We start from the raw sequence: 19,277 nt of genomic DNA, 5'->3' as shown, positions 1-19,277 counted from the left end.
ATAGGAAATGAAAGTCTGCACAGCGAGCCCTGGGAAATGTGTGCTCTGCCATTGTCCAACCTCCTGAGTTCTTGGGGAAGTTCACAGCGAGGTGGGCTAAAGCCCCTGCTCCAAATCAGTGTTATTCCCACAGCTGGTTGGATCTTTCCTCTCATGGCGTTCCTTCCCTATATAATCCATTCCCAAATAAATCTTTGGAAGCAGATTCAGTGCTCGCATGGACTTCCCTGGCATGGTTTAGGGCCCATGGAGTCCCAAGCTCCTTATCTCGATGGACTCCTCAAAGATCTCATAAGAGAGCAGTTATCTGCAGTGAAGCTGCAGCTCCCTCCTCTTAGATTCCTTTAATTGACTTTAAGCAGTCGGCTTTAGCTCTGCATTAAGCATTTTATTGCCGAGTAATTAAGCTATTGTTTGCTTCCAAGTCCTTTTCCCAGGAGCCCTGCCAGGTCCATAACCTTGCTCTAACCTCCCGCTCTGTTTGCACTGTACGGTGTTGCTCATATTCCCTCACCCTCTCATTTCCAAAGGTTGCTGCAGTAACCAGTCGAGGGGTGGGAAATTGGAGTGAATCCAAATCCATAACCACCATCAAAGGCAAAGGTAAATGTTGCTGTTTTGGTCAACTCAGACAAGGTAACAAAAATCAGAGTATCAGCCTGAAGTATCAGCATCCACAGCCACCTCCCTGTCCTTTATTCTCCCTGCTGAGCCTTTCACACTGTTCAACAGCTTTGCCCTTAAAAGTGGCCTGTAAAAAGTGACTTTTTCAGTCAACCTGAGCTGCCTCAGAGTTTGGTGGCGCATCTGGAGGGGTCACTGACTCCTCCTCTGAGCTCTGTGGCTCAGAGGATGGATGTGCTGCCCTGGAAGTGGGCGAGGAGCCTGTCCCCTCTCTCCCAGGCTGCAGACAGGTTCCCTCAGACTTGTGTAGGCCACAGGATGGACAAGAAATTACCAACTCCATCACTCTCACCCTAAAAGGATGCTGGCTCATCCTTCTCCCTCTTAGGTCACAATTTTTGTGGTTCCTCCTTTAGGTCTAGACCATAAAAAACAACCACAGCTCCCAAGAACTATCACAACATCAAAGTGACAGCAGATAAATTCAAACTGCACAGTAAATCATTTCCTTCCCAACCTGTTTTGGTTTTTTTAAGAAAAGCCTTTTGAAGTCGTTTGTATTCATGCCAAGTTTTTCATCCAAACTTATGTCCCTGCATCAAAATTGTCTGCTAATTTGCTAGATGGAAGAAGGGAAAGGAAACACCAGGCTACTCAAAGTGCAGGATTCAGATAATGTGAATTACCTGATGGTTAGAAAAGCAGAGGTAAAAAGAACAGGAATAACTTCCACTTCAGATTTTGCATGAGTGTTTGGCACCGACAGCTCCTGACCTCCCTCAGCAGCTCCTCGGAAGGCCAGGAGCTGGTAGCTGGGATAGGAGCTCATCCTGCTGAGTTCAGAGGGAAATCCCTTTGCCCAGACCCCTCCAGTTCCAGCCTGCACTGAGCAGGGCACAGATAAAGCAGCTTTTAGGTGGTTCACTTAAAAAATTACATCAGTGTCTTCTCTGAGGGGAACATGTCTTAGACAAGGTTGGGGCTTCCTGTTCTGGGAGCTGGGTGTTACCACAAAAAGCTGTATTTTATCTCCTCCCAAGAACTGTTTTTATTTCTTTGTGCTGTACTAACAGGCCTTTTCTCTCTTTCCCCCCAGTCATCCCTCCCCCTGTCATCCACATTGAGAGCTACAGCGAGGACTCCATAAGTTTCAGCCTAAAAATGACCACGAATATCAAGGTAAGAGTTTTTCCCTTTACCTCTGAGCTGGGTGAATGGTGAATAGTGGCTGGGAGAAGCTGCCACCCACTGAAGCATTGCAATTACCAGTTATTTCATGCCAAATCATTTCTTACTGCTCCCATACTGCCCCGGGGCTCTTAATTGGGATGGAAAATACAATGCAAAGACTGTCAGGGGTCTGACAGTAACCCTGTTTCCCTGTGTGCAAGCACAGCTGAGCTGATGGCTCTGTTGTGTGTCCTTGGGCTTGACAGGTCAGTGGCTACGTGGTCAACATCTACTGGACATTCGATACCCACAGGCAGGAAAAAAGGACTCTGGTCATAGAAGGAGAAAAGTCCATCCAAAAAGGTAAATTCTGCACAAAATGTGAAGTTTTGCTTTGGTCAACACCCAGCAGAAGGATTAATGGGAGGTTATAGGGTTATTTTATTTCTTTTTTTGTTTTGCTACTGGTCGTTTCTTTTTAAACAATTCTGTTTCAATCTGGAGAGGACAAAGCAGCAAATCCTCTGTTTTGAGGACCTGGAGATTTCAAGCAGATTTGGGATTTACCCCCAGAGCTGCACTAGTCCTTTCTCATCACATGGGGTTTTGTTTGTTGTTCCATCTCTAATCTGCCAAAGGGAGTAGGAACAGAACAAGCGTTTCTTGGGCTTGCATACAGCACATGTCCCTGTTAACCCCATTTCTGGTTTGGAACAATCTCAGTGTGGATATGGGAAATCATCTGGGCCCAGGAAAGCACGGGCTGGGTTGGATGCCAGAGTATCAGGTGCTTCTGTAGAAAGGAAATTACTCCAAAGGAATGGAAGCACGGCCCAGGAGAGGCAGGCTCCCGTCTGTTTGCTGCTGCTGCCCCTTCCCTCGTGCTCTCACCCCGCCCTCGCCGTGCTTTGCCTCACCTAATAGTGCCCCTTTCTCTTCTTGCTCAGTGGCCAATTTGACAGCACACACCCCCTATGAAATTTCTGCTTGGGCTAAGACGGAGCTGGGTGACAGCCCTCTGTCTTTTGTGCATGTGGTGACCAGTGGCACAAGGCCTGCGTCCCCAAGCCTCAAGGCCAAGGCCATCAACCAGACGGCGGTGGAATGCAGCTGGACCGGCCCCAGGAATGTCGTAAGGCACCAGCCCTTCCCTCATCGGCCACCCTGGGGTCTAGCTCAGAGCCTCAGAGCAGCACAGAAAACCCTGAAATCAGGATTATTTGTTTGGATTGAATTCCAAGGCCCTGAAAATTTGGGGGAGAATGAGGGAAAGAACCTCCTGCCCTTTAAATAGAAGCAAAGAAAGGATCCTTGTCCTTTTGCTCAGCCACTGATGCAGTGAGAAGTGGCTTAAATGCAGACAGCACAATGCTCCAGCAGCCTTTGAATCAACTGCTGGACCCTGGGCTGAACTCAGGGTTTTGGGTTGGGAGTTCAAAGGAAAGTGGGCAGATTGACCTTGGGCAAGAGAGAGGGAAAAGCAGGAAAAAGGGTCCAGAAGGAAAAGGGTCTTTGCTTTATGCCCCTAAAAAGTGGCAGCCAGTGGATGCTCTGGGCCGTGCCAAACCCTGCACCATCCCTGTTGCGCTCTCCCTCCTCAGGTCTACGGCATCTTCTACGCCACGTCCTTCCTGGAGCTGTACAGGAGCCCCCACAACAGCACCACGAGCGCCCACAACATCACGGTGCTGGTGCAGCGGGACGAGCAGTACCTGTTCCTGGTGGGCTCCCTTCCTCCTGTCCCTCTGCCTGCCGTGGCTCCACCAGGACACAGCCCTGACCCCTGTGCCTCCCTCCCAGGTGCGGGTGATGTCTCCCTACCAAGGCCCCCCCTCGGACTACGTGGTGGTGAAGATGATCCCGGACAACCGGCTGCCACCACGGCACCTCCACTCCGTGCACACCGGGAAGACGTTCGCCGTCATCAAGTGGGAATCGCCCTACGACTCGCCCGACCAGGACATGGTAACACCCCACAGAGCCTTCTCCTGTCCTTGTGCATGCAAAATGCTGGCTCAAAGACAGAGCCTTGCCTTTCTTCCGCTGGAGAAAGCCTGAGATCTGATCTATGCTCCACATAAAATCGTCATCGAAGTGCTGACACCTCTGAGATCTTCATTTCCTCCCTACTGGCCCTTACCTCAGGGCTGTAATGTTTAAAAAGAGCCAGGTCTGGGATATCTGTTGCTGATTAAGTCTAAAAACAGCCCTGGGCATGTGCCAAAACACCTTTCTGGGCTTTGGCTTTGCCCAGGAGGGTAAGGCTGGGCTGGGGCACTGCCTCCCGCCCCAACAAAGCCCGGTTCTGTTCTCTGCCACGCTGGCGTACGCTCAGGTCTCGCTCCATTGAAGGCCAGTCATTTTCTCAGCAAGCTTTCCCCTCCCATTCTGGTCCAGAGACTTGAACAGCAAAGGTTTGGAGGTATAAATCTTCCCAGCAGAGCTGGAAACTCTGACAGGGTTCGCATTGCATCCTTGTGATTCACCGAGAAATACAACCTGAGGTTTTCCTCCTGCCCTCATCTGTTCCACCAACTGCATTTTCTGTATCAGTAAATGCAGATTTTTGGGCAGGGATCCAGAGAGAGGCTTGGAATTTTGCTTCCCAGGCTTTCTGTAAAGCTCAGCCTTGCTTTAAAGCAAATGTTACCCCCCCAGTTTTGCTGAAAGTCCGCAGGAAAGTGAGATTTTTTCCATCCATTTCCTCCCCCTCCAGCTCTACGCTGTGGCAGTTAAAGATTTGGTGAGGAAAACAGATAAAATCTACAAAGTGAAGAGCCGGAACAGCACGGTGGAGTACACCATAAAGAAGCTGGAGCCAGGAGGGAAATACCATGTGATTGTCCAGCTGGGCAACATGAGCAAGGAATCCAGCATGAAGATCAACACAGGTAAGGGCCACGCCGCCCATCCTGTGCTGCCTGCAGGCTGGAGGAATGGTTCTGCAGCTCTTGGTCCTCTCCCACGGCCAAAGCCCAGTTTTGGGAGGCCTCCCAGGGGAGGTGATTACACCCCCAAATAACAGCAGTGGAGAGGAAGCGTCTCAAGTGATATCCAGTGTTTTTCTCCTGATAAATGGAGATGGAAGAACACCCATTTGGCTGTGTACACACCACCGAGTACCATTACGTTCCTACCACTGAAAAACTCCTCCCAGTTTCCACGCCACAGCATCCTCTCCCCCAGCACATCCCTTTTCCAAGCAGAGTATTGTGCTGATCCCTAAAAAAACCCACTAAGTTTCAGAAGTGACTCCGTTCCTGTAAGAGAAAAGTGCCACCAGTGCTACAGCCTCACCCACTGCCACTTTTTCTCCTTTGCAGTCCCCCTGTCTGCACCGGACGCCTTAAAAATCATCACAGAAAATGACCATATTCTGCTTTTCTGGAAGAGTTTGGCGTTGAAGGAAAGTAATTTCAATGAAAGCCGGGTAAGTTTTGCTGTGCCTCCTGTCCTACAGAAAACCCTGGGGCAGAGTCACTGCAAGGCTCCTTCACAGACTCTGAAATCCATCCTGTCCTTGGGGAGCCCTCTAAGAGAGCTCACTAAAATTCGTGTCACGGCTCAGGCTCTGAAGCTGATAGATCCAATCAGTCACCTTTTAGGAACATAATTACTGTCCTAGAAAAGGACAATTGTCCCTTGTGTGAAAGGACTGGGAATAGGATGCTGTCCTGCCGTGCCAGGAAGTCTGAGAATTGTCATTACTCAGAGTTGGATAGAAAATTTGTGAAATGTCTGTCAGAGCATGGGCAGGTAGAAAACTGCACCAAAAAAGCCATCACCCCCCTGAACTCTGTGCTTGGGTGCTCTGGGGTGGGTGCTAAGGACAGAGCGGACCAGACTGACCAAACCAGAGTCGTTTAGGTTGGAAAAGATCTCCAGGACTGGGTCCAACCTGTGCCCGATTCCCACCTTGTCACCAGCCCAGAGCACTGAGTGCCACATCCAATTGTTTCTTCAACACCTCCAGGGATGGGGATTCAAACCTCCCTGGGCAGCCCTTCCAATGTTTAACAACCCTTTTAGTGAAGCAATTCCTCCTGATGTCCAACCTGAGCCTCCCCTGGCACAACTTGAGGCTGTGTCCTCTCATCCTGTCACTTGGGAGAAGAGAAATCTCTCCTCCCTGAACTGGTCAAGGTCCATGCACAGCAGCAGGGGGTCCTGGAGGAGGCTCCACATTTCTCCTTCCCAGCTGACAGCCCAGCAGAGTTCATCAAAGCCAGATCCAGGAGGAAAGCCAAGTTTCAAACCCCTTTTGGAGGGAGCAAACCCACCCTCCGCAGCCCAGTGATTTGGGGCTTGTGTCTCCCTCAGGGCTACGAGATTCACATGTTTGACAGCCTGATGAACATCACAGCCTATCTGGGCAACACCACGGAGAACTTCTTCAAGGTGTCCAACCTGAAGATAGGCCACAACTACTCATTCACTGTGCAGGCCCGGTGCCTGTACGGGGGGCAGATGTGTGGGGAGCCGGCCACGCTTCTCTATGACGAGCTGGGAACGGGTGAGTCCCTATTTTTTCCCTCATCCTCCTTAAAAACACTCCGGGAAGCCTCATAAATTCTTTAGAGGTGTGCAGTTGGTACAAGCAGCACCTGTGTCCCTCCCTCACCAGGTGAAGACTCCTCTGCCACCAAATCCGGCCGCCCCACGGACGTGGCTGCCATCGTGGTGCCAGTGCTGTTCCTGCTGCTGGTGACCCTGGGCATCGGCTTTGTGGTGCTGTACATGAGGCACAGGAGGCTCCAGAACAGCTTCACTGCCTTCGCCAACAGCCACTACAGCTCCCGCCTGGGCTCAGCCATCTTCTCCTCGGGGGATGATCTGGGTGCGTGGCCCCTGGTGGCATTTGGGGACGTGAAATCGGGGGCAAGAATTAATTCTTTTATCGTGGTTTGGGCCGCTCTGGCATCACAATCTCTATGGGTTTGATCTAAGAGTACAAATCAGGGAATTATGGAGTTGTTAAATTTGGAAAAGACCTTCCAGACCATCAGGTCCAACCAGCAAAAGTTTTCCCAACCAAACATTTTTAGCAAACTTAAAGCCCTCCTTCCAATGCAAATCACTTAAAAATGCACTGGGGACGTGAAATCAGGGTGAGAATGAATTCTTTTATCATGGTTTGGGCCACTCTGCCATCACAATCTCTATGGATTTGATCTAAGAGTCCAAAGCACAGAACCATGGAATAGTTAAGGTCGCACAGACCTTTTAGGACCATCAGGTCCGACCGAATGTTTTCCTAACCAAACGTTTTTATCACATGAAACCCCTCCTTCCAATGCAAATGGCTTAAAAACAGAATGCAAAATGTATACAAAACCAGAAATATAAACCCCAGAAATATAAAATGCAATATAAATGTTGAGGGCCCCCTAAGAGCTCTTTTTTGGGTTTGTTTTCCAGGAGATGAGGACGACGAAGCCCCAATGATAACTGGATTTTCAGATGACGTCCCCATGGTCATCGCCTGAAGCGCATTTCTGACTGTACAAAACCAAATGGTGTAAATATTTTATTTGATAAAAATAGTTGATTGTTTATTTTAAAAATGCACTTTGAGTTGCAATACGTTATTTTTATATGGGCCAAAAAAAAAAAGAAAAAAATAATAATAATTTTAAGAATACACTTTGTAGTAATCAACTGTGAATTGCAGACTAGGTTGGTTGAGTAACAAATTGCTTTGATTTAACATTAATTTAGTCTTACAAGGCTATGCTTGCTGGGCATGCTTTTAAGTCTGTGAGATATTTTCCGTTGACTAAATTGGCTACTCGTTTTATTTTTCTAAGACAAGAATAAATTTATTTAAAAAAGGAAAAAAATTCAGGAGATTATATATGTAGAGAGAGATAAGTAATATAGTCCCTGAAGGTTTTGCTTTTACTTTAGGACAAAAAAAAAAATCCTTTGGAGTTTGTTTTATATGAAAGTATTTTTGTTGTGTTAATTTATTGGGAAATCTGCTGCAGAACAGATTTCCAGAGTCGTCAGACATTGTACACATTCTTGTGTAGAACATGTGCCACTTTATCCTGCAAGGCACTCGTATCTTGGCATCCCCGTCATTGTCCTTGCCATGATAATAAAAACCCTCATTTTCACATATTTTTTCTCCCTTATACAAGACCCAGTCTTTGAGCAATCTTAAGGTACCACGGCACATTTTTTAGGGATGAGTTTTGCTTCCTGCTGCTGTAGGAAGGCAAAAAACATCCCCACACCAAGATGTGCTGCCCAAACCCCTCCTGCTGCTGCCCCTGCCCATCACACGGGGCTTAATTAATCTGGAGCTTACAACCACCACATCACTGAAACAAAAAACTGCCACTTGCACCTTAAACCACATTTCCCAGGTATTTAGGATACCCCTCCTCCGTGGAGCTTCCCTCAGATGCCAGCACGGTGGTGGGACGGAAGGGGGAGCCTCCAGTGTGTGCAAATACAGATTTTCCACACTCACACAGAGCAATAATTACTGAAAATTTAAATTAATTTGATCCACAGCAGGGATTTGATGCTCCCTCATTGGAATTTCCTAAAAGCAGCTGTAGTTTTACCTACAGCTTTAAAGATAATATAAATATACACACACACGTGTTATTTTCTCATCTCACGCATTCCCAGCAGACACAATACTGGCTGCAGAGCCAAATGCAAATGTCTGCTTGCCACTGTTTGGAGCTTTTATTTTGTGACAGCAAAATGTGCATTTCACCAAAAAATGTGAACCTCACCACTACCTGCCAACCCAGGAGCACGACAGGAGAGGATGTTCAGGGCTCTCCCCTGTCCGTGCTCGATATATGCAAAACTCCTCACCAGGAAATACAGCACACTGTCTTGTCACACTGTTTTTGTTAAAAACAAAGGTATTTTTGCAGTGTACATTAAGTTATAATTGCAGTCTTCCTACAGATGAAGTGAGAGAGGCCAACTATGTTTTGATACACGACTGATCAGTTTAATTTCACAATAGAAAACTGTATAAAAAAGAAGTTGAAGTCTGGATGGTTTGATACTCTAGAGAAATACTGACTCTATTTTCAATTACTGCTGTTAGCATTCCCGGTGACAGATTTTTTTTTCCCCTCCCAAAGCTGGGACCAAACTGGAATCAGATTTTTGTAAGTAGCAGCAAGCTTGCAGAGTTGCAATATTTTTACCTTGTCAGTGCATCAGGTGCTGCTCAGGAGTTGAAATTTTGAGTAAATCAACCCAGTGCACACAGCACAGTTTGCCTGGAGCTACAGCTACACAGAGAGACCAGACTCTGACCCAGAGGCTAAACGAGTCTCAAAAACATAAATCAAAAGATTTTATGCAGGAGAGGAAGCCTGAAAACAGAGATAAAGAGTACTGAACCCCTTCCTTATAAAGTACATATTTTTGGCACAGGTAAATGAAAATTGCAGTGTAGCATCCCAAAATCTGGTGCCTTTCTGCTGAGGGTTAGGAGTGGTTAAATTCTGATATTTTACTCCCCCAGAGTGAATCCTGCTGCAGTAAGATGAGCAGAATTCAGAATTTAGCCCATCTCTGTCTAGCCAGATGCCAAGGGGGACCCTTGTAACCACTTTATATCCTGCAGAAATCCCTTGGCTGGAGGTTTCCAAGCATCCCCTGGGGGACAGGTCACTCCTGGCCACTCCAAAACGCTCCTGGCTCGGGGAGGCAGAGCGCAGCATTTTGGGGTAACACTGTTCCCAAACCCCAACACTCTCGGTTAAATGTAACTCCCTAACACAGCGTGGGCAGAGCAGAGCCCTCTGTGGAGTCACCCCTGAGTGCCCAGGGGTTTGGGGACACTGCAAAGCCCTCGTGGGCACAGCACTTAGAGCTGTCCCCAACGCTCCCAGCCCTCCCCTTCACTGCAAAAATCACCACTGTGCTCTCAGCAAAGCAACTTTCACAGGGCTACTGTATTTTATATATATAGAGATAGAGAAGTCTGGGCTCCAGGTGGGGAGTGAGCGGCTTCGATGAAGTTCTGGGGTAAATTGTATATTTTTATGAACTTTTGAAGCACGGAATCTTGTTCACGGAGACAGGCAGGGGGTGGGAGGGTTCTGCTGTAAATATGGCACGTGGATGTGGATGTACATTTCGTTCTGGTTTCCTTTCAGCAGCCTTATGCAATGTGACATGACTGGCTACCCTAAATTTTGGGAGGTGATTTGGGTTTACTTTGTAGGAACCCAGTGAAATGTTGGGATCTGTATGGAAAACAAGAAAAGGGTATGGAAAATACCCTGGTTAGGAGGAACTTCCACCAGTTAATTTGTGTTTGCATCCATTTCAGATGCCCACAGGTACTCTCAAGTCCGTTTGAACAAAAGACTAAGGTTGAACACTAAAGTCTGTTGAGGTTTTGGACCGTGAGGTTTCTTTTGCTTTGGCTCAGACTTTTTGTGAGGGGTGCTTTTTTGTGTTGGAGCTTTGGTTTTTACAAGAAACGACAAGGAGGTACCATTTCCCAGACTGGAGACCTGACACCTATTAAAGGTCAAAAAAATGCTCTTTTCAGTCTGAGTAAATCCCTTCTGAGGGTTGCCAGCTCTGTAAAAACTCCCTGAACCCAGCGAGAGCAGAGCCCACGCTCCGGGCGCACGCAGGAACCAGCTGGAGCAGGAGCTTCCAGCCCCTCTGGGGTTTGGCTGAGGGCCTGTACCTCAGGAAAACTGCAAGAGGGATTTCTGAGAGGGGTGAAATTCGGGGTAAAACCCCCTGCCTGCAGGTATTTGATGTGCAGAAGGGCTGGCGTGCTGCAAGTTCATGCCCCGGCTCACCCTGCCCTAACTTGTTCCAGGTGCTCCCACCTTGACACAGCCTTAGCAGGAGACAGCTGCAGGCTCAGCCCTGGGAAAAGCCTCTTTTCCTTGGACACAGATGGAGTTACAGACAGGTTTGGGAGCTCAGAGACAGCCAAGAAGGGGAGGGGAGAGCAGAGAGACAGAGCTGGCTGCCAGCATCCACGTCTTGTGGCCTCGTGGCCAAAGGACTTTTGTGTTTGATGGTCACCTTGGTGGTCACCACATTATTTCACTCCTCCTGTTTCCAGAGTGTCCAAAACCCTCACATTATCCGCCAGGGAACCCCCACCCGAGCCAAGGAAACTCTCCCTGAGCAGAATTCCCATTCCTCGCAGGGCAGAGCTCAGTGTGAGCATCTCCATGCTTGGAATCAGAGTATATTTAATGACAAACTTCACCTACCCGCTGATGGAAAAGTAAAATGTCATTTTTTCAGGAAAAAAACCCTTTTCTGAAACAACTTTCAAGTCTCCTTCAAATGGACTTGAGGAGGGAAATGGTGCAATAACTCAGTTACTCTTGGACCCCGAGAGCATCTTCGTTCCTGGAAATAGCTGCAACATTATAATTAATCCTTCCACACCTGCATCAGTCCACAAGCAGCCAGCCTCTAATAGAGGTAGTGTCACCTTTTAATCAGGTTCTTTAAGTGAAGTTTAATGTTGTACTATTTGAATTGCTACTCTGTGTCCTTTGTTTGTTTGTTTGTTTTTTTTAATTCACTGATTTCTGCTATGTATTATTGCACAATTTTGAAGGAAGTTTTGTCTGTCAATTTATTTTTTTTTTTCCACTTAATGATAATAATAAAAATGGATTGGGTAAACAAAACAGTTTCTGGTTTCTGAAATTGTTACCCAGCCTCTGTGTGTCTGGTGCAGGAAAAAGGAGACTTTTTTTCTGAACATATTTTTGTTTTACAAAACCTAACAGGATCATAGAATCACCGAGTGGTTTGGGTTGGAAGGACATTAAAGCTCATCTCATTCCACCCCCTGCCATGGGCAGGGACACCTTCCACTATCCCAGGGTGCTCCAGCCTGGCCTCGGACACTTCCAGGGATCCAGGGGCAGCCCCAGCTGCTCTGGGCACCCTGTGCCAGGGACCTCCCCACCCTCCCAGGGAAGGATTCCTCCCTGATATCCAATCTAACGCTGCCCTGTGTCAGTTTGAAGCCGTTCCCCTCCTGTCAGTGCTCCCGATCAAACTGCAGGGACGGGACAAGGGCGATCAGAATCAGGAAAATTGAGCTTTGTGCCGAAGGAGCAGCAGCTCCTGAGAGGTACCACCCTCATTCCTAACGCGGTCACGTCTGCCTGTCCCTTCCCTCAAGGTCACCAACACCCCCAGACACCCAGACATCACTTCCAGCCTGTCCAAGCTTCACCTCCACGATTGCACAGCACCACCTCCCACGTTATTTTCCGTGCTTAAAACCCATTTCCACAACAACCCCCGTCCCTGCACGGTGCGTGTGCAGGTACAGCCGGCACCTGGAGAAATCCAGCAGGATCTCTGCTGGCAGGGAGAGGTAATGAGGAGGCAGCAGCCTCTTCACACGTCCCTCATTTCCCAGCCCGGATAATTGGAAAGGCAACATGTGATCTTGGTGGACATAATTGAGGCGTGCGAGCATCTTAAGTGTTGCACTTCATTAACACTTAGCTTAAGGCAACGTTAACAAACAGTCGTCCCTTCCTCCCCGTCGCCCCCTCGGTGGAGAACGAAGCTGATTTTTCCGGCTGCCCCTGGAATAGATTGTTCCCCCCGGGAGGTACAAGGAGTTACACCTCATTCCCAGGCACCTACTTTCTGCTGGAGGAAGCCACGCGACTCTGAAGCCTCAGCGCTGTCACTGAGAAAACTTCAATGGAATAAAAGTTTGCCTCCTCTCCTAACAAAAGCTGCAGGTTTTTATGGATAGGGAAGATTTCCACCCTAATCCTTTACTACCTTCACCACAGCAAGCTATAACATTTTTCCCCACCATGATGAGAACCCATCAAAGAGGAAAATTCCAGTTGCTGGAGGAGCTTTGGATGGAGCACAAGGCACAAACCCATCCAGGAGCTGGATCCAGGCTCCCCTCACTCTGCTGCTCCTAAAAATTCTCCTCTTTCCCCCAAATAACACCAGGGGCTGCTTCCTGCAACCACAGGGAGGGGAAGATGTGGATCCTGCCTGCAGGAGTGAGGAAACCAGGTGGAAAGACAGCAAAAAATCCCTTCCCACCGTGGGTTAAGCTTTCCACAAAATCGATGGGCTCTGATCTTGAGGGAGCAGCTGAAGTTCTGGCTCACTGCTCCTCCTTTGAGCAAGCACTCCCAATGCCTTGTGCCAGACTCCTGAACGATTGTGTTTAGCCTTTCTCAGCTGGAAAGATGAAATAACTGAGGAGATTTCACAGCAGAACTCAAGCTGGATTTTGGGATGGAGGAGCCAAGAGCTCCCAGATAGCCCAGCCGAAGGAAGGAAGGAAGAGAAGGTCTGTGGGAAGGAAAGATTCATGCTAACCATCAACATCTTGGCTCCTACCACAAACCTCCCAACCTGCCAAGTGTGGGATGCAAGAAAAATGGCATCTTCCAGGATGTGAGGTTTATTTCTTTCCTGTAAATTACAGGCATCCAGAAGCCCACATCCTCAAACTCTCAGAGCTGGGCTGACATCATGCCCAGAAGATTTTCTCTCTCCAGCCTCTGCAGACTTGGGATCAACTTAGGGAGCAGACCTGGCCTCTTCTATTTCAGAGCACCTGCGTGGGGTTGTGCTGGAAAAAATCCCAGGATGATGGATGGTCATAGAAAAGGAACTAGACAGCAGTTTGGGAAAGAGGGCCAGGAAGACACTCAGTGAGCAGGAGTTCATTAAATTCATCCTGAAGCTACAACTGGACACTGGCAGTACAGGAGGGGAACGTTTTAGAGGTGGAGGACCTGGGGCAGAGGTGGACAAGAAGTGATATTCATGTCACCAAGCCTCTCATCTCCAGGCTGGCCTGGCCAAAAGAGAAGGTTTATTTTCCCTGGATCTTTCTGTAGCCAGTGGGGGGGAAGCAGACGCCCTCCAAGGAGGAATTTGGAACCTGAATGGAAGTTTGGGGCTTGACTGATTCTCAGTCGTTTTTGTACACTGAGGGAATGGCTGCCAGTGCATTTTGTATCTCCCCAAGCCTGAGATCCCCAAGGGTAGCGAGAAGAAGATGGAGAAGAGGTTGGAGGTTCCTCCTGGCCTGGGCTCTGTGCAGGATTCATCCCTGCCCAAGCTGAGAGGGTCACTCCAGGCCTTGTCTGCAGCCAAGGATGAGGCACAGCAGTTCAGAGAGTGCTTCCCTCATCCTAAAATAGGTCAGACTCTCTTTGCTATAACGGGAACTCAACGGCGACTGCCTCACACTGAGCCTTGGGACTGTAAGACACCACAGCCTATGTGAAACGAATCCCAAACCCAAGATCCGGGTGAGAACATCCCCCCTGCAGCCCGGCAGCTCCTGAAGCACACACACCCCGCAGGCTGGAGAGGAGCCCTGGCCAAACATCTCCTCTTTGTTAGCACCCCTTCCCCAGCTCCAGTGGAGAGCAGCGCCGCAGTTCCTCTCCCAACACCCTCCCCAAAGGCTCCCCCTTCTGTGCTGCCGGCCTCCTTTGGGGTTAGCCTGGCTCTCTGAAACGGCACAGCTTTCCTTCCCCCCTGCCGGGGCTTTCTCGGGATCCCTCAGAGAGCCAGGAACAGAAGCCTGGAGGCCAAATCCCAGTTGTGTGTTCAGTCACGGGACCAGCTTGGTTTCCCATCCCCTTTGCAGTAGCTCTATGGAACCCACAGCCAGCCTGTCTCTGTACCCTGGAAATTGCCACAGCAGACTCAGAGCTGGTAAAGACAATAGCGTGTTTGGCTCACTCATCTGCATCAACACCATTTCCAAATGTACTTTTCCCTCCTAAACTTATTTAACCTCGCGACCAAGAGCCACAAGGATGGCGAGCTGTTTGTTCCGAGCCCAGATCTCCCGGGAGAGCAGGCACAAAGAATAGAAGGCAGCCTGGAGAGATGGGAAGAGGGAAAATCCAGAGAGGGATTCGAATGCATCGCCCTTGGAGACCGTGCCAGTGACCTGCTAAGGGTCCAGCCATCATAAATAAATAGGCTGCGTTTATTGTCTGGCCAAGCACGGTAATGCTTGAGCCTCGTCCAGCGGGTGGGACCACGGCCGGCCCCGCTCCCCCGTGCTGAGACAAAACAGATGTCGCTCACCCCGGCCCGTTTTGCCGGGTGATTTGTGCTGCAGCCCCTCCTCGCCCACCATGGATCAGGGGGTTTTGTAAACGCCCCTCCCCAACCTCCCCCCAGAACCAGAGCCAAAAACTTCCGCCGTGGTGGTGAATCCTAAGCACAAGGAGCGACAATGCCAAGGGGTGACAGTGCCAAGGGGTGACGGTGCCAAGGGGTGACGGTGCCAAGGGGCGCAGCCCAAAACCTGTGGCGATGAAAGCACCGCGTTCCTCTCCTTCTGCACAGCCCCACCAGATGCTCCCAGCGGTCCTAAACCCCTCCAAGCCAGACCCCAGATACGCTCGCGGGAGGGCAGAGCTGGGAACCAGCTCTGTCTGTACCAGAACCCATAATTCACTTTTTAACCTGTTTTTTTGGCCGGTTCGGTCCAAAGCGGGCAGTTCCCAGCTGGCCCTACTGCCACCCATGTGCAGTAGATGGCAGCAGAAGCTTTAGTCACTGGCCACCAAACTCGAAAGGATCTCTCCTCCTCCTCCTCCCCCCACCTTTTTTTTTTTTTATTTTTTACTTTTGGTGGCCTCAAAAATTATTAGTTCCAGATGAGCTCCCGCCATTGTAATAGTCCATTTAACCCGATCCACTCTGGGCAGAGTCAGTGCAAGTTCAAATGCAGCATTTTCACGTGTAAACCACACATCAGAGACATTTTTCTGCGCAGCTCTGGGCATTCCTCGTGCAGCAGAAAAGGGGAAATGCAGAAGGTTAAACCTCACACACACGGCCCCGGCCGTGGGCAACAATGGCACTTTGTCAAGCCAGCGCTGCCAGAGCGGGGCTGAACTTCTGAATTGAACCAGGAACCTCAGCACTGCTTCTCCCTTTGAAGATTAGCACTAATAAGCCAAACCAGTGGGTATTTTGTTTTATAAGGAAAGAGCATTTCAAGTCACGTACGCTGCTATTGTTGGACACAAAACATGTTCTGTCTCTGCCTGTGGTGACTCCAGCGACTGCTCCACGCTTGTCTTTTGCTGGGATTACCTTTATTTTTATACTATATTAAATTTACCTCCCACCATCTTTCAGGCCCGTTAAAACTGATGACATTTCCCTGGGCTAACTACACATATATAGAGTCAAAAAATTTTATTAGCATATTATTTTGTTATCATATTCAGATTTTATGCCTTTTGTGGGTGAAGTATTGAGAAACAATAATCAAAACTAGCAGATTTCCCTCCTACTGGAATAACAGGCGCGTCCCGTATAAACAAGCTCCATGTAAGAGGTGCATTAAATGATTTGTTTCTGGTAAACGAAGACAGCTCTAGCACAACACATGGAAAATTTCATGTTGTTTGCTTTTGTAATTCACTGTACACACAGCCTTTAATCTGAGGATCTCCAAGCACTCTGCACAGTTTAATTAAGGCCCACAACTGCCATGTTGGGGAAGTACATTAAGCGTTGTTATGCTGATTCTTTACAGATGGGCAGGCTCAGGGGCTGAGTTGTGCGCTCCAAACTTCCCTCTCCCCGTCCTGGATGGGTCCTTAAAGCTTTTCCATGTGGCCTTCCCAGCGGCAGCCAGAGAAAATAGCTGAACTTAAAACCCCAACCAAACATGAAAACCTGCTTTCATCCGGGGCTGAGCCTTCCAATGTCACGCTGTACCTGCAAAGCATCTGACTGCATTCCCACTCCCTCAGTTCTGGTGGAAAACTGTGTTTCTGCCATGTGGATCAGCACAGGGCCTGGGTAATTCTGCGATTCTGCCTTAAATACCACCCCCCCCCACCAGCCTGCCTGCAACGGGTTAAACCCCAAAGCCATGTGCCAACATGACCCCAACATCGGGTCAGGAGCCAGACACCATCCCAAACTGAGACCTGCCGGGCCCCAGATCGTCTATTTTGCTGCAGAGCTGGGAAGAAGAACATCCCAGCATCTTGGCTCCCAAACCCCCATTTTTCCACGGTATTCTCTCCTGCGGGATCTGTATGGAAACCGCTCGCAGTGCCGAAGCCACGGGACAAATGAATGGGAATTCACCCTGCCAGTGATATCCATCATGAGACACAAGGCTGCACAGGGGAGGGGCACACTGAGCCCTAACCAGCTGCACATGTACAGTGTCTGCCTCATCCAGCCCCTGGCCTCGGGGATTGAACAGTTGCTAAACCCTGGGAGAGGGATCGGGAGCAGCCGGGTCACTCCCTGCTCCTGGCTGGTGCCCTCACACCTCAGCCACTCGAGGCCACCACTTCCTCGCTGGCCTTGGGAATGGGCAAGCAACCAGCTTTGGCCAGGGAATGAATAGGTGCTGAAGTCATTCAGCTTTTCCCAACATTGTTCCAGCTCTGGCTGCGGAGCAGTTCTCCATCTCTCCCTTTTCCGTGTTCCTTCCCCCTCTCCTCTGCGAGCTCCTTTGTTCTCGTGTTTACAGCGGCATCGATTTGCTGTCAGAAAGCAACATGGCCTTGGAGTTTCTGTACACACAGCCCAAACCCAGCCGCCTGGAACCTGCCCCTCTCACACCCTGACTCTTGCCACAGGCTGCACTCGGCGTTCCAGATGTCACTGCCCCTTCCTGCTCCTCTCAAACCTGCTGGGGAGAGTGGGGGGCACAAGCCGTGGCCCCACACAGAGCCCCAGGGAAACACCTGGGCAGGGCCAGCTCCTTCTGCTCCTCTTTCAGTTCAGACGTCTCAAAGGTTTTGGTCATGTTTTCCTCTTGTGGTTTGAGAGAATCCTCTCCCTGCTGCCTGAATGAAAGTGTGGGTTGGTTCTGCGGAGTAAGCAGCCCCAGGACTGCTGTCCTTGGTGTGTTTGCAGAATAGATAGAAAACACGACAGGACAGGGCGTAAACCATCTCCCTCTGGTCTACCAAGATGAAATCCAGCTTCTGGGTCTCTCCTGAAGAGCTGAGGGATTGCTCCCAGCCCTGCTAATGCTTTAAATGGGACCATGGCCTTCATCTCACCTCATGAGGGCACCTGGGGGAAAAAACTGCCAGTGGTCTCCATGCTGGGTGCCGCACCAATTTCCATGAGCTGTTAAGAACTCCCTGCCTCTCTCAGCTTCCAGCAAACATTGCTCCAGGTTTTAGAGCACAGCTCTATTTATTGCCACCTCACAACCCTCCGGCCAAGCCTCTCGTGGCCATTCCCCTGGCGTGTGGTAACTCAAGTCCCTTCAGCGGCTTCTCAGAGGGCTGATGGCCCCATTTTCACTGGGTTCCAGTTTCCAGCTCCCCTCTCTTTTCCAAGCTCCATTGCTTTTACCTGCTTTTGTTCAGCTCTCCCGTGAAAGGAGGGGTTTGAAGGGGTGACAGGTCTGTAAATATATCGGATTGTCTCTGGGAAAAAAAAAGGTAGAGCAGAAAGAGTGATGGATATACTCTTCCCCTCCTTGCACTTGGGACAGATGAAGGAAGATGGCAGATAATTGCTCTTTATTGTGCCCCGGGTTCACCTTAAGATGAAGGAAGTGATAAGATTTCAATTAATGTCATTTAAGATTCCCTGCAAGCTGTCCTGTTCCTTTCCTGGCTTCTTTCCTCCTCTGAAATTGTGGTCCTCAATGCTGCTTTTGTAACCCCACGGGAACTCCCTAAATGGGCCACATCCTCACCTGGTGAGCACTGTCAGGGCTCCGTCGGCAGCAGCGGAGCAACGCTAATTTAGACCAGATGACAATCCCCCCGCAGCCCCGCTCTGGATTTATTATAGGGCAGGATAGATAACATACTTCATTATACAAAGCAGGGATCGTTTTCCAGCTTGCCCAAGAATGAACCGAGGAGCTTTTCTAATCAGCTTAAACTGATCAAGATATCCAGGCACGGAAAGCCTGATATGATACCCAGGTTTCTGTGTAAGGCACCTTACGCTGAGCTTTCTTACTTCCCCGAGGAACTGCAGCAAATTCCTTGGGATTGCTTCCCTGAGAAAGGGAGAACGCAGGGAGCTGGAGCCCAGGGAGCTGGCATCCTGTTGAATAGCACACACACTGGGGTAGAGAGAAACCTCCACTAGATATTTGAAAAAATCAGAAAAAAAATATACTAAAAAAAATAAATGAGTGCACGAAGCTGCTGGTGAGATTTTGCACACCAGAAACATTTGAATTTTGATCTCATTTTACCTAAAGCCAGAAGAAAGCACTGAATCACCAAGGTATCCTAGAACAAGCCCCAACATCTTGAAAACGTTCACACTGCTCCCTTCAGATTTTCAAAATGTCTCCTTACAAATATCTGCTGGCACACAGTCACAACATCCTCCTTTCTGACTGTGCTGCTTCGGAATAAAGCAGAATTTCCACGCAAAGAATGACTCCCGGCTTCCACAGACTTCCTAATTCAACTAAATTATATGTATGCATTTATGGCTCCAAACAGCAGTGAAACCCCCCCGACAAA

At 49.2% G+C, this 19,277-nt stretch overlaps 2 protein-coding genes across 6 annotated transcripts in view; one reads left to right on the top strand and one right to left on the bottom strand.

The window, feature by feature from the left end:
* The window catches only part of SORL1 (sortilin related receptor 1), a 37,972-nt gene extending 26,519 nt beyond the window's left edge, over positions 1 to 11,453 (top strand). For 2 of the 3 annotated variants that reach the window (XM_017738469.1, XM_008636907.2), the window contains exons 37-47: positions 531 to 603; positions 1,721 to 1,803; positions 2,061 to 2,157; positions 2,742 to 2,926; positions 3,396 to 3,515; positions 3,595 to 3,759; positions 4,511 to 4,685; positions 5,118 to 5,224; positions 6,115 to 6,307; positions 6,419 to 6,631; positions 7,213 to 11,453. In XM_017738469.1, coding sequence (XP_017593958.1) covers positions 531 to 603; positions 1,721 to 1,803; positions 2,061 to 2,157; positions 2,742 to 2,926; positions 3,396 to 3,515; positions 3,595 to 3,759; positions 4,511 to 4,685; positions 5,118 to 5,224; positions 6,115 to 6,307; positions 6,419 to 6,631; positions 7,213 to 7,280 — 1,479 coding nt within the window. In that variant the 3' untranslated portion in view covers positions 7,281 to 11,453. The remainder of the gene's footprint in view (positions 1 to 530; positions 604 to 1,720; positions 1,804 to 2,060; positions 2,158 to 2,741; positions 2,927 to 3,395; positions 3,516 to 3,594; positions 3,760 to 4,510; positions 4,686 to 5,117; positions 5,225 to 6,114; positions 6,308 to 6,418; positions 6,632 to 7,212) is intronic. The other variant, XM_017738468.1, reaches the window with a different exon arrangement.
* Positions 1 to 19,277, bottom strand: part of LOC108447688 — an 89,969-nt gene that overhangs the window by 30,540 nt on the left and 40,152 nt on the right. The gene's annotated exons all lie outside the window — the stretch shown is intronic.

This window comes from Corvus brachyrhynchos, unplaced genomic scaffold, assembly GCF_000691975.1.
Source record: "Corvus brachyrhynchos isolate BGI_N302 unplaced genomic scaffold, ASM69197v1 scaffold46, whole genome shotgun sequence".
Taxonomy (NCBI): Eukaryota; Metazoa; Chordata; class Aves; order Passeriformes; family Corvidae; genus Corvus; species Corvus brachyrhynchos.
The sequence above is the reverse complement of the archived record's forward strand: the minus strand, read 5'-3'. Positions and strand labels throughout refer to the sequence as shown.